At 41.4% G+C, this 13,698-nt stretch overlaps 1 protein-coding gene across 4 annotated transcripts in view; it reads right to left on the reverse strand.

The window, feature by feature from the left end:
• Nucleotides 1-13,698, reverse strand: part of ibtk (inhibitor of Bruton tyrosine kinase) — a 111,998-nt gene that overhangs the window by 37,355 nt on the left and 60,945 nt on the right. For all 4 annotated transcript variants that reach the window (XM_033020825.1, XM_033020823.1, XM_033020824.1 and 1 more), the window contains 5 exons: nt 11,058-11,154; nt 9,427-9,528; nt 7,071-7,188; nt 4,028-4,088; nt 1,974-2,101 (listed from right to left, as the gene is read on the reverse strand). In XM_033020825.1, coding sequence (XP_032876716.1) covers nt 1,974-2,101; nt 4,028-4,088; nt 7,071-7,188; nt 9,427-9,528; nt 11,058-11,154 — 506 coding nt within the window. The remainder of the gene's footprint in view (nt 1-1,973; nt 2,102-4,027; nt 4,089-7,070; nt 7,189-9,426; nt 9,529-11,057; nt 11,155-13,698) is intronic.

Raw genomic sequence — 13,698 nt, forward strand, 5'->3', positions numbered from 1 at the left:
CAATTATTTATCCCTGCCAAGAAAATAGATAATGTGTAGGAAAGAAATCGAAGGTAGATACGAAATGCTGGAGTAACTCGGTGGGTCAGGCAGCATCTCTGGAGAAAAGGAATGGGTGACGTTTCGGGTCGAGACCCCTCTTCTGAAGAAGATTCGAAACGTCACCAATTACTTCGCTCCAGAGATAATGCCTGACCCGCTGAGTCACTCTGGAAAATAGGTTGTTCCTATTCACAGTATCTAGATCTTGCATCATTTTAAAAGTATCATTTAAATCTCCCCTCAGACTCTTCTGCTTCAAAGAGCATAATTCAACCCAGGGCAATCCCTCATCTTAATCAAAAAAACTTTGCCCGTCAATATGTGGGTCAGAAAACAGATCCAAAGAGTCAAAAACTGCAATCCATATTTAACATCTGTGGTTGCTTCAATTAACAAAATGAATTATAAAATTAATTTCTTCATGTATATAAAACGTATTCATCTGTTTAACCCCATGCATCCTGTTGAAAAGAATTACTTACTGTATCTAGGCATTAGCAATTGTAAAAATCTGTTTGACTTAAGGCAGGGTATATATTAATTCAAGTTAAACAGCGATGCCAATAACATTTAAGCAATGCTACTGCTCCCTCAGCTGGTCTACATTTGAAATGAATTCCACTATCGTAACTTCCTAAAGCATTATCATACTTCCTTATAAGGGGTGCTGTGCACGTTCAAACAGCAAGATGTATCCAAATCAATTAAAACAACAGGATGTGTTAATGGCTATTAAATTGATGCAGTTGCAAAGGTATCAAAAAAGTGTGAGTGACCCAGTTTGCCAAATTTCTGACAGATTGCGATTCAAATAGCTTTTTGAAGGAAGTCACTGGAAGTTCCCATCTAGCACCTCATACACAGGCACTGATGCACACCCTGCACTGATCACCATAAAAAGAACGAATTACTTAAGATACATACTGCTGCTAAATGCCAACAGTGTCACATTATCTTCCTCCCAAGCTTACCAACAGAATCTAGAGGACCTCTGTCAGCACACTATAACTATTGGAATTAACACATGTCCAATAGCAATAATGCACTGAGATTTCCCAAACCTGCTGCAGAAGAAATTCGAACTCAAATCTCGCACAAAATTAGACCTACATTTCAACTTTACTTTCGCCAGAAAGGGAAGGAAAAACGAGGCATATCATGCTTCGTCAAATTGTGCTTGTTGTAATGTTTTAATTATTTAACAGTGTTCAGAATTTGGTGACATTATTGGGGAGGAAAAAAAAAGACTTTCCATGAAAGCAGAGAAACATTTCAAAGGTATGCACCACAGTGGCCAGTTGGTTAGACCTGCTGCTGTACAGCTCCAGCGATCTGGGTTCAATCATGACTTTTGGTGTCATTAGTATGGAGTTTGTATGTTCTCTCTATGACTGCCTGGATCTCCTCCTGGTACTCCAGTTTCCCCCAAAGAAAGGTTGAAAGGTTAATTGGTATAAATCACCACTTGAGTATGCAAATGTGGAGCAGAACAGAATCAGGGAAGATTGGCAACAATGGGTGGTTGATAACTGGCGTGGACTCAATATAAAAGGACACAAAGTGCTGCACACAACATTTCTGGAGAACATGGATAGGTGACGTTTTTGGGTCTGGTCCCTTCTTCAGACTGATTTTTGGTGGGAAGGGGAGTGGAAGAAAGCTGGAAGAAAGGAGAGGACAAAGCATGACAGATAATCAGCAAATACAGGGGGGGGAGGTTGATAAACAGATGGTTGGAACAAAGGTCAGGGATTTTAAAAAAACAGGAGACGCGAGTGGATTCAATACGTAAACTTACTATTTAAAAAGATTTAGATAGTCAGATCATCAGCGCAGATGATCAGAATGTAAATCTGATAAGATTTTTCATTTTTAGATAAAACATAAGATAAAGAAAACATCAGCTCATCCAGGACAGTACAGGCACTTACTTGGAAGATTGCTCCATGACCAATTCAATGTTGCCGGTTGCACAGTCATCATCAATCCCTTCTCCGAGAAAACTGATATCTGGGCCATCTGGATATGGTGTAATAATTCTTTTTTGCATTGCTGGAATCTGTAATTTAAAAACTCACAAGATTAAAACTCTGCTTTTGAACTTAGAAAATAAACATAAAAGCAAAGTATTCCTTAAAGTATTGTAGTTTCATCAATTTTTAACAAAAGTGCACGTCACAAAGGCCCCCACATGAAATATAATATGTCTACAGCTGACAAAAGAATTTCCCCTCCGCCACCATAGATGAGGCTCACACCAGGGTCTCATCCATACCCCGTAACACTGCTCTCTCTCCCCATCCCCGCACTCGCAACAAGGGCAGAGTCCCTCTGGTCCTCATCTTTCACCCCACCAGCCGGCAAATACAACACATAATCCTCCGCCATTTCCGCCACCTCCAACGTGACCCCACCACTCGCCACATCTTCCCATCTCCCCCCATGTCTGCCTTCCGCAAAGACCGCTCCCTCCGCAACTCCCTCGTCAATTCTTCCCTTCCCTCCCGCACCACCCCCTCCCCGGGCACTTTCCGTTGCAACCGCAAGAAATGCAACACCTGTCCCTTCACCTCCCCCCTCGACTCCATTCAAGGACCCAAGCAGTCGTTCCAGGTGCGACAAAGGTTCACCTGTATCTCCTCCAACCTCATCTACTGCATCCGCTGCTCTAGATGTCAGCTGATTTACATCGGGGAGACCAAGCGTAGGTTGGGCGATCGTTTCACCGAACACCTCCGCTCAGTCCGCAATAACCTACCTGAACTCCCGGTGACTCAGCACTTCAACTCCCCCTCCCATTCCCAATCCGACCTCTCTGTCCTGGGTCTCCTCCATTGCCAGAGTGAGCAACAGCGGAAATTGGAGGAACAGCACCTCATATTCCGTCTGGGGACCTTGCGTCCGTATGGCATTAACATTGAATTCTCCCAATTTTGCTAGCCCTTGCTGTCTCCTCCCCTTCCTTAACCCTCTAGCTGTCTCCTCCCACCCTCCCATCCGCCCGCCCTCGGGCTCCTCCTCCTCCTCCCCTTTTCCTTCTTTCTCCCCCCTCCACCCCCCATCAGTCTGAAGAAGGGTTTCGGCCCGAAACGTCGCCTATTTCCTTCGCTCCATAGATGCTGCTGCACCCGCTGAGTTTCCCCAGCAATTTTGTGTACAAAAGAAATGACTTAATGTGTTATATCTATGCAAGTGGTTTGTAAAGTTTGCAAGGGAAATTTCAGGGCCATTTTGATGCAAAGGAGGAACAAAGGGCATCAGATAAGATGTGAGTGTTTTTAGTTTTCGTTTTAGACTGGTGAGAAACAGAATCAAACTGCAAGAACATCAGCCGAAAACAACTAATAAGGACAAGTGGGTCGCATTACAGACTGCGACAGTAGAATTTATTGTGTGGAACAAGGAAATGGCCGAGGAATTGAACAATTGCACCAGTCTTCACTGAAGGCACCACAGAAAACCTCTCAGATATTTTATAGAATTATGAATCTGGCAGGACGGAGAAACTGAAGGAATTAGGCATTAGTCAAAATAAAAAGTTCTAAAGAAGTTGGTGAGTCTGAAAGCTAATAAATTGCAAAAAGCTATGAAATACCAGAGAAGTGTCTCATGAGAATATGGAATTTAAGGAAAATAGTATTAGTAAAAAAAATGTACCAGAGAAATTAGTGAAAGACACAATAATGCAACTTGACTACATTTTACTTCAGAATTTAGGTTGAATTATGACAGGATGTATTTCTATGTTCGTGTAGGGTGTCAGGGGTTATAGGGAGAAGGCAGGAGAATGGGGTTAGGAGGGATACATAGATCAGCCATGAATGAATGGCGGTGTAGACTTGATGGGCCAAATGGCCTAATTCTGCTCCTATCACATGACATATTACAACATGACGTGATGTTTTCCTAGTTCAATTCTGAAGTATTAAGATTGTCATCACGTGGTTCACTCACTTTTATATCCGAAAGATCTGAAAATTCTTACCATATTTCGATAAGCAATTGAAAGTTCCTTCAGCACTTCATCACTGAGAATATCCAGAGATCTGAAAAACAGTAGCTATTTTCAACACTCTTTTTTTCTTGTAAATCTTTTGATTTGCATGTCTCGGTCGGGACCACTTCTTATTCAATCTACTTTTAAAGGCTAAAAACAATGACAATTTTTTTTTTTTAACCTAAATGGTTTACATTTAGAAGGCATATCATTTAATGAAGTGAAACACAAGAAAGGATTATACAATCACAAGATAGATTCTGAGCCAAAGGACATACACGGAGGATAAGGCAAAGCTGTACGTGGATAGGAAATTTTGGCTGTGCCACAATTGCGCGCAAGATTGAGGAATTTTTGGGGCATTTTTTTACTCCTCATTAATGTATTTCAGGAAACAAAAAAACATTTCAAATCAAGAAGTTATTTTTGCCTTTCATTATTTTATCAATAATTAAAAAAAAAAATATGAAGACAGAAACAGTCAAAAGTTAACAACATTCTATTGGCCCAAGAAGTCAGTATTGGTAGGAAGGAACTGCAGATGCCGGTTTAAACCGAAGATAGACACAAGAAGCTAGAGCAACTCAGCGGGACAGGCAGCATCTCTGGAGAGAAGGAATGGGTGATGTTTTAGTTCGAGAGAAGGAATGGGTGATGTTTTAGGTCAAGACATCTCTCCAGAGATGCTGCCTGTCCTGATGAGTTACTCCAGCTTTTTGTGTGGTAGTCAGTATTGGTGTTTATGCTGCCGAACAACGGTAGTCAAGAGTGTTTAATTGTCAGATGGAACAATGAAAATTGAATTTATAGTAGCATAACAGGTCTGTAAAAAGTCGGGAAAAAATCAATACATTTTTTTAAAAGAGTGTAAACCAAAATAAAACCCCGACGTCCCAAGTGCAACCAAGACTGTTCATAGTTCAGTTGGCATTTGTGGTGTATTTTGTAATGTACTAATCAAAAAGCCTGTCCTTTGTCTCCATCTTTGATCACATTTTCAATACGTATCCATCTAACAATCTCAAATCTTAAATGTAATCAATAGAAATAAGGAGATAATGTCCTAAAAATAGTAGTGTTGGCCCCACAGGATCTTTCCACAGTTCCCTAGAGGCGAATGTGTGAGCTGGAGAGCCTCATGAGTCAGGTCTCCTCAATACATGAAGTTGCCTTAAATCCAGATTAAAGCCATTTCAGTAAAGTAGGTCACACCTCTACTTTGGACACACTGCAGAGATTTGGCCTGTGTTAGAGCTGTAAAAGAAACTTGGAAATAACTTTCCATTTATTTTTAGAACTAGGAAAAATAGGATGATCTCTTCAATGGTTCCATCAAATAAACATAACTAAATTCTTACAGAAACTAAATAACAAACTTCATGCATATCAAGTTCATTATACAGGTGATCTCAGAAAGAATTTCAAGAGGAGAAAGAACAATACAAAAACAAAAGCATACACATGAACAAATGATTCACAAATGGCAATCCGCCACTAAACACATCAAGATCTCTATGCCTTTCTTTAAGATCGTGACTCCCATGATTGTGACCTCAGCTCTATGGTTATGCCTACTTACCCTAACCTTTCATCCTCTTGCTCATCAAGAATATTTCTAACTCTGCCTAAAAAATATAATGACTCTGCTTCCTTCATTCTTTGGTAAAGAGAATTCCAGACTCTCAATGCTCATCTGCCATAAAAGGTTAGATTTAAAAATTGACCCTTCATTTAGATACCCCCACAAGAAAAATAATTCTCTCCACATCCACCCTGTCAGGACCTCTCAGAGTATTTTATGTTTAATTTATCCCTTGCTTTTTGTTTAATATCTTCAAATACAACCTTTTCTTATAAGACAAACCACCCATTCCAGATATTAGTCCAGTAAACCTTCTCTGAAATGCATCCAAAGCATTAATATCCTTATTTGAGGAGACCAATATTGTACACATTATTATAAAATGGATGGGATGAAAAATGGTAGCAAAGGAAAGGATTGTGTAAGATGAGTGGTGGGTTGCGGTAGAGGTGGCGGCGCGACTCTCGTCAGCAGCGGCCTCTGCAGTCCGTCTGCGTTTTTATTATTTTATGTCTATGTTTTTATGTAGTTTTTGTTATTTTTTGTTGGGGTATGTGTGTGGGGGGGTGGGGGTGGTGTGGGGGGGAGGGGGTAACTTTTAAATCTCTCCCTGCACGGGAGACCCGACCTTTTCTTTGTCGGGTCTCCGTTGTCGTTGGGGCTGCAACGAGGAGCGGCCTCCAACAGGCTGTGGTGCCGACTACTCACCGTCGCGGAGCTGGCCGAGTCCAGAGCGGGTGGAGCTGTGGTGGACGCTGCTGCGGCCCGACCCCCGGAGATTCGGTGACTGCAACTGCGGGTTTGGCGGACAGTGACACCGGGAGCCTGCGGGTCCCTGGAGGGAGACCGCTTTTCCGGGCTCCCGCAACGGCGACTTCTCCCGCCCGAGTTGCGGGGTTGAAGAGCTCCTGGAGCGGGGCCTTACACCATCGCCCCGCGCGGCTTGGAATGGTCGCGGGACTGCGAGCGCGCGCCGGGGGCTCTAACATCAAGACCCGGTGCGCGACCTTGCATCACCCGGCGTGGCTTTAATGGCCACGGGACAATTCGCCATTGGCCGCCGGGGACTTTGACTCTGACATCGGGGGGGGGGGGGGGGGGGGGGGAGTGCAGTGGAGAGAAAAGTTTTTTTGGCCTTCCATCACAGCAATGTAATGGATGTTTATGTAAATTATGTTGTGTCTCGGGTCTATTTGTTTGTAATGTATGGCTGCACAAACGGCATTTCGTTTGGACCTCAAGGGGTCCAAATGACAATAAATTGAATTGTATTGTATTGTATTGTATTGTATTGTAGGTGTGAGCTTGGATGTAGTAGTTGGTCTCCAATGGTGAAGCAGCAGGATGAATATCAACATTCTGTGCAAAATGTAACATCAATAACAAATAAAATCGAACCAGTTAGAAAACCTGATAGAAGTTCTAAATGGAGTAAGACATTGATTTTACCTTGTTTCAAGCAAAGCTGGCATATTTAGGCCTATGAATTGTAGACAGGACACTTTTAATTGTTCAGCGTTATACATTGCAGCAAACTCCAGAAGTTCTGCACCATTTTTCAAAGTTACTGAAAATAGAATATAGTTAATCTGTTAAAAGAAAACAGACACATACGAACAGGAAAAGGCTATTTTGACTCCAACCCCTAGCCTAATCCTGCATATGATGAGGTCATGACGAACTAAAATTTATAAATACAGATGCTTGAAATAAAACAGAAAAGTCAGGCAGCATGTATGTAGAGAGTTGGATAGTTAAGTGTTCAGACTAAATATCTTCCATCTGAATTAGAAAAAAGAGAAAAAAAGTTAGACCCAGAAGTTGTGAAGAGAAAAGTCCCATCAAACGGAATTTGTTTCTGGTGGTGAAAATTATAAAGGATGATCTGTTGAATGAGAGGCTAGTCAGATGGAGAAAGTAGGAGCTCTATCCTTGTTGTGTTTATAAGGAGAGGATTTAAGTGCAGAGGTGTGGAAAATAGATGAGTACAATCAAGGGTTTGGTCTACCATCGCAGAGGGGAAGCACTATTCAAGAAGAAATACATCTCTGGAAAGTATCTTCATCAGAAAATGGGAGAATGTAATGCTGGAGGCAGGTTCGGAGGAAGTTTAGACAAGATAGCTATAAGTGTAAAGGCTGGTAATGAATGTTTGAAATGGAGATGAAAAGTTGGGACGGGAGAGGTCAGCGATGGACCATACAAAAAGATGCAGTTTTGGTCTCCAAATTTGAGGAAGGACATTCTTGCTATTGAGAGAGTGCAGCATAGGTTCACAAGGTTAATTCCCAGGATGGCGGGACTGTCATATGCTGAGAGAATGGAGTGGCTGAGCTTGTATAATCTGGAATTTAGAAGGATGAGAGGGTATTTTATTGAAACATATAAGATTATTAAAGCTTTGGACACGATGGTGGCAGGAAACATGTTCCCGATGTTGGACACTAACCAGGGGCCACTGTTTTAGAATAAGGGGTAAGCCATTTCGAACAGAGATGAGGAAACACTTTTTCACACAGAAAGTTGTGAGTGTGGAATTCTCTGCCTCAGAGGGCAGTGGAGGCCGGTTCTCTGGATACTTTCAAGAGAGCTAGATAGGGCTCTCAAAGATAGCGGAGTCAGGGGATATGGGGAGAAGGCAGGAACAAGGTATTGATTGTGGATGATCAGCCATGATCACATTGAATGGCGGTGCTAGCTCGAAGGGCCGAATGGCCTACTCCTGCACTATTATTTATAAAGCAGGATAGAAATTAGCAACAAAAGCAAATGAAATTTCCTAGTTCTCCATAAATGCAGGCAGATCAATTGTATTTAATTTCTAATGTTCCATATTCCTCGATACTACTACAAGCTCCAAACTTGACTGATTGGAATGTGTAACGAGATTAATAGAGAACATGTTTTCAGCTCAGTTGGAATTTCATTCAAAGTTTTAAAAATCTAGAAAGAAAAACTAGTACAAAAAAGTAATTATGAGCTTTCACGTCATCATTGAAGCGCAACTGATTCACTAATATCCTTAAGGATAAGAAAGCTGTCATCATTTCCTAGTTAGACACGCTCATAACTCAGGCCGCACACCACCGTGACTGATCCAAATTAATTGATCCAAGGAATCAGCTGGTAAACCAAATCACTACAAAGAGCTAGCTGAAGTAACTGAAGATGATGGCTTACCACGACCTTGTTGGGGCACCCAGGGGAGAAACTAAATGGCCGTCAAACACTGGGCAGCACAGTGGTGCAGCAGTAGGTCTACTGCCTTACAGTGCCAGAAGCCCGGGTTCAATTCAGACTACGGGTGCTGTCTGTACAGAGTATGTACTTTCTCTCCGTGACCTCGTGGGCTTTCCCCGGATGCTCCAGTTTCAAACTCCAAAGACATACAGGTTTGTAGGTTAATTGGCTTCAGTAAAAATTGTAAATTGTCCCGAGTGTGTGGGGCAGCGCTAGTGTAACGGGGATCGCTGATCGGTGCGGACTCAGTGGGTCAAATGGCCTGCTTCTGCGCTGTGTCTATGAACTAAAGTAAACACTGGCTTTGAATATGCCAGCCACATCCTGAGAATTGATTTGAATAAATCTAAACATTTAACAAAATGTAAGATTATTGTCCAATCATAACCTAAATAATAAGAGACCATTACTAATCATAACTGGATACAATCATGATGTACATATATTTGTGAAAGCTGTCATAAATAAAATTGTCCTCCCTTCACAAAGTACCACATCTCAATTAATTTAGAAGACTTTGATTCTTCTAAAAATAGATACTGCGTAAATAAGCAAAGAAGCTCACATTTTTCTGTAATGGCCACTTCACAAATTTCCTTGAGACGACTGATAAGCAGTTGATCGGCCACCACCAGCACATTACAAATAAACTCAATGTCTTGTGAATCTATAAGGAAAAATACAGAATGTGACCATTTCCATTTGTAATCAACACAAAAACCACAGAATAATTTGACAAATTTTCACCATAAAGCTAATGACTGTTCAGAGCTTTTGATACATCATGAAAAGACATCTAAGGAGTTAGAGTTAACATTAGCGTTAAGCTAACACTGATGTAGTCATTATTTCGTCAAAATGAATGTAATTGAAGCGGTTTTAAGTGAATGATTAGGACAGGCATAAAGAATAAGAAATAGCAATAAGAGGATGCCATTCAGCCCTTGACTGTTGGTTAATCCAACTCAACTCCATTTACCTGTCCTGATCCAATACTGACAACCTAGCGATTAACAATCCCTTTGGAGAAAAATAAAATCCTCATTTCAATTTTATTGCAAGCACTCCCTAATTCTGAGATCACGCTCACAACACATCCTCCCAGCATTTTATCTTTTCATGGACACAAGTATCCTTATATATTATACATAACTATAAAACTCTGATCGCGTGCGTGCGTGTGTATTTATTTGTTTGTGTGTGATCACATCTACTTGAAAAAACAACACGCGAACGGGAACATTTTTACATATTCCTGGAGTTTTATCCCGTGGAGTTCAAAATTGTCTTATATGAAAAATTCATGGTTTATTTCTCGAGTTATTTATGAAAATGTTCACAAATCTGAAATGTCGTTGAAAATAGAAACCGAGCGGGTTTGGCTGATGACGTCACAACGGCTCTGCGTGCTGCGTCTGTGCTGCGAGTGACGTCCCCCCGCGAGCTGCCCCCCCCCCCCCTTCCCGGGCCGCGAGCTGCCGACCCTCCGCGAGCTGCCCCAGGGCCGTGAGCTGCTGACCCCCGCGAGCTGCCGCCGAGACATTGCAATCTCAGAGCCTGTCTTTGATGAAAAAAATGATCAATGTACAAACAACATAGCCTAAGCCAATCTTCTTTTCCATCATGCACTTTTCAACCTTGAAAGGGTTCTTGTTTTAGCGTCATGGAGTCAGATTCTGACAGCTTGGAAAGGCCCTTCGGCCCAACTTGCCCACACCGTCCAATGTCCCATCTATACTGGATCCATCTACCTGCATTTGGCCCATATCCCTCTAAACCTGTCCTATCCATGTACCTACCAAATGTTTCTTAAATGTTGTGATACTACTTGCCTCAACTACCTCCTCCTGCAGCATGTTCCTACACCCACCACGCCTGTGTGAAAAAGTTACCCCTCAGGTTCCTATTAAATCTTTCATCCCCTAACCTTAAACCTATGTCCTCTGGTTCTTGACTCCTCTACTCTAGACATGAGTGTGCATTACTCTCATGATTTTATACACCTCTATAAGATCTATGTATTATGTATCTTTGTATGTATTCAACCAGAGCAAAATCCTGTCCAAGATCTGTGACGTTTTATATTTGAAGGATTAAAATATCAAGAACTAAATTATTGGAAAGTAGAAGGGAGGCTTTTTGAAATTAATTGCATATATTTGCATATATTAACATGATTTACAATATAAATATGACCTTTAACAGCTGGAGCTTCATCTGTATAAATATAATCCAAAATAACTTCCAAAATATCAGAATGGATGGGCATTTCCAGTGCTGCACAAGTTGAGGCCTAAACACAAAATACAAAGTAGAGGGATTGGTAGGTGGAAGGGAGGGAGAACATGGATAAGAAAATCAAAATCAAGTCAGATTTAGATTCATTCAATTACACTTCAATAATATTATTCATTGCCCCTCAAATTTTACAAATTACACAAAGATTTATTGCATGTATAATACATGCAATCAATAAATGTGTCCCGGTGGTTATATTTAATAAAGAGCTTAACAGAATACGAAGGAAATTTGAGTCGCCAAAAATAGCAGCGACCTTTAACCAAATCAGTTACAGTGCCCTCCATAATGTTTGGGAGACCCATCATTTATTTATTTGCCTCTGTACGCCACAATTTGAGATTTGTAATAGAAAAAAAATTTTTTTTTGCACTTTTCAACCTTTAATAAAGGGTATTTTTTATAAATTTTGGATTCACTTTCACCATGTAGAAATTACAGCATGGAAACAGTCTTCCATTTCAGGGCACCATAATGTTTGGGACACAGTAATATCAGGTAAATGAAAGTAGTTATGTTTAGTATTTTGGTGTATATCCTTTGCATGCAATGGCTGCTTGAAGTCTGCGATTGATGGACATCACCAGTTGCTGGGTGTCTTCTCTGATGATGCTCTGCCAGGCCTGTATTCCAGCCAGCTTTAGCTTATGCTTGTTTTGGGGGCTAGATTCCTTCAGTTTTCTCTTCAGCATATAAAAGGCATGCTCAATTGGGTTCAGATTGGGTGATTGACTTGGCCACTCAAGAATTGACCATTTTTATGCTTTGAAAAACTCCTTTGTTGATTTTGCAGTATGTTTGGGATCATTGTTTTGCTGTAGAATGAACTGCCGGCCAATGAGTTTTGAGGCATTTGTTTGAACTTGAGCAGATAGGATGTGTCTATACACTTCTGAATTAATTATGCTACTACCATCAGCAGTTGTATCATCAATGAAGTGAGACAGTACCTTCAGCAGCCATACATGCCCAGGCTATAACACCCCCACCACCATGTATCACAGATGAGGTGGTATGCTTTGGATCTTGGGCAGTTCCTTCTCTCCTCTATACTTTGCTCTTGCCATCACTCTGATACAAGTTTATCTTAGTCTCATCTGTCCACAAGACATTTTTCCGGTGCTGTGGTTGCTCTTTTAAGTACTTGGCAAACTGTAACCTGGCCATCCTATTTTTGTGGCTAACCAGTGGTTTGCATCTTGCAGTGTAGCCTCTGTATTTCTGTTCATGAAGTCTTCTGTGGACAGTGGTCATCCACACCTGACTCCTGAAGAGTGTTTCTGATCTGTGGGACATGTGTTTGAGGATTTTTCTTTGTTATAGAGAGAATTCTTCTGTCATCAACTGTGGAGATCTTCCTTGTTCTGCCAGTCTCTTTGCGATTAGTAAGCTCACCAATGCTCTCTTTCTTCTTCATGATGTTCCAAACAGTTGATTTTGGTAAGCCTAAGGTTATTCAGTTTGGTAAGCCTAAGGTTGCTCTTGTTTCTCAGTCTCATAATGGCTTCTTTGACTTTCATTGGCACAATTTTGGTCCTCGTGTTGATAAACAGCAATAAAAGTTTCCAAAGATGATGGAAAGACTGGGGGAAAGACGAGGTGCTGAGAGCTCCCTTATACCTGCATTAAGGAGGCATTCAAACATACCTGAGCAATTACAAACACTTGTGAAGCCATGTGTCCCAAACATTATGGTGCCCTGAAATAGGGGAACTATGTATAAACACAGCTGTAATTTCTACATGGTGATACCAAAATATTTAAAAATACCCTTTAATAAAATCTGATAATGTGCACTTTAACCACATGTGATTTATTTTTTTTCTATTACAAATCTCAAATTGTGGTGTACAAAGGCAAATAAATAAATGATGGGTCTTTGTCCCAAACATTATGGAGGGCACTGTACATCAGTATTCCTAGAACGTTGAACAGCCGTTTGGCCCACAATGTTTGTGCCTTCGTCCCACAATGTTTAGGGGAGGCACGGTGGTGCATTGGTAGAGTTGCTGCCTTACAGTGCCAGAGACCCAGGTTCAATCTTGACTACGGATGCTGTCTGTACTGAGTTTATACGTTCTTTCCCCCGGGACCTCCAGTTTCCTCCCACACTCCAAAGACATACTGGATGTTTATTGGCTTCAGTAAAGATTGTAAAATGCCCCTAGTGTGTAGGATAATGTTAGTGTATGGGGATCGCTGGACTTGGTGGGCCTGTTTCTGGGCCGAAGGGCTGTATCTCTAAACTAAACAAGATGTCCAGTTAAACTGATCTCAACTGCCTTTAAATGATCCATATCCCTGTATTCCCTGCACTTCCATGTGCCTATCTAAAAGCCTTTTAAACACCATCATAGTATATACCTCCACTGCCACCCCTTGCAGTGTATTCCAGGCCCCCACCACTCCCCGTGTAAAACAAACGTCCCACACATTTCCATTACATTTTCCCCCTTCACCGTATAGCTAAGCCTTCCAGTTTTGGCCATTTCCACCCTGGGAAAAAGTTCCTGACTGTCTACCCTATCTATGTCTCTCA

This window comes from Amblyraja radiata, chromosome 5 (genome assembly GCF_010909765.2).
Source record: "Amblyraja radiata isolate CabotCenter1 chromosome 5, sAmbRad1.1.pri, whole genome shotgun sequence".
Classification (NCBI taxonomy): Eukaryota; Metazoa; Chordata; class Chondrichthyes; order Rajiformes; family Rajidae; genus Amblyraja; species Amblyraja radiata.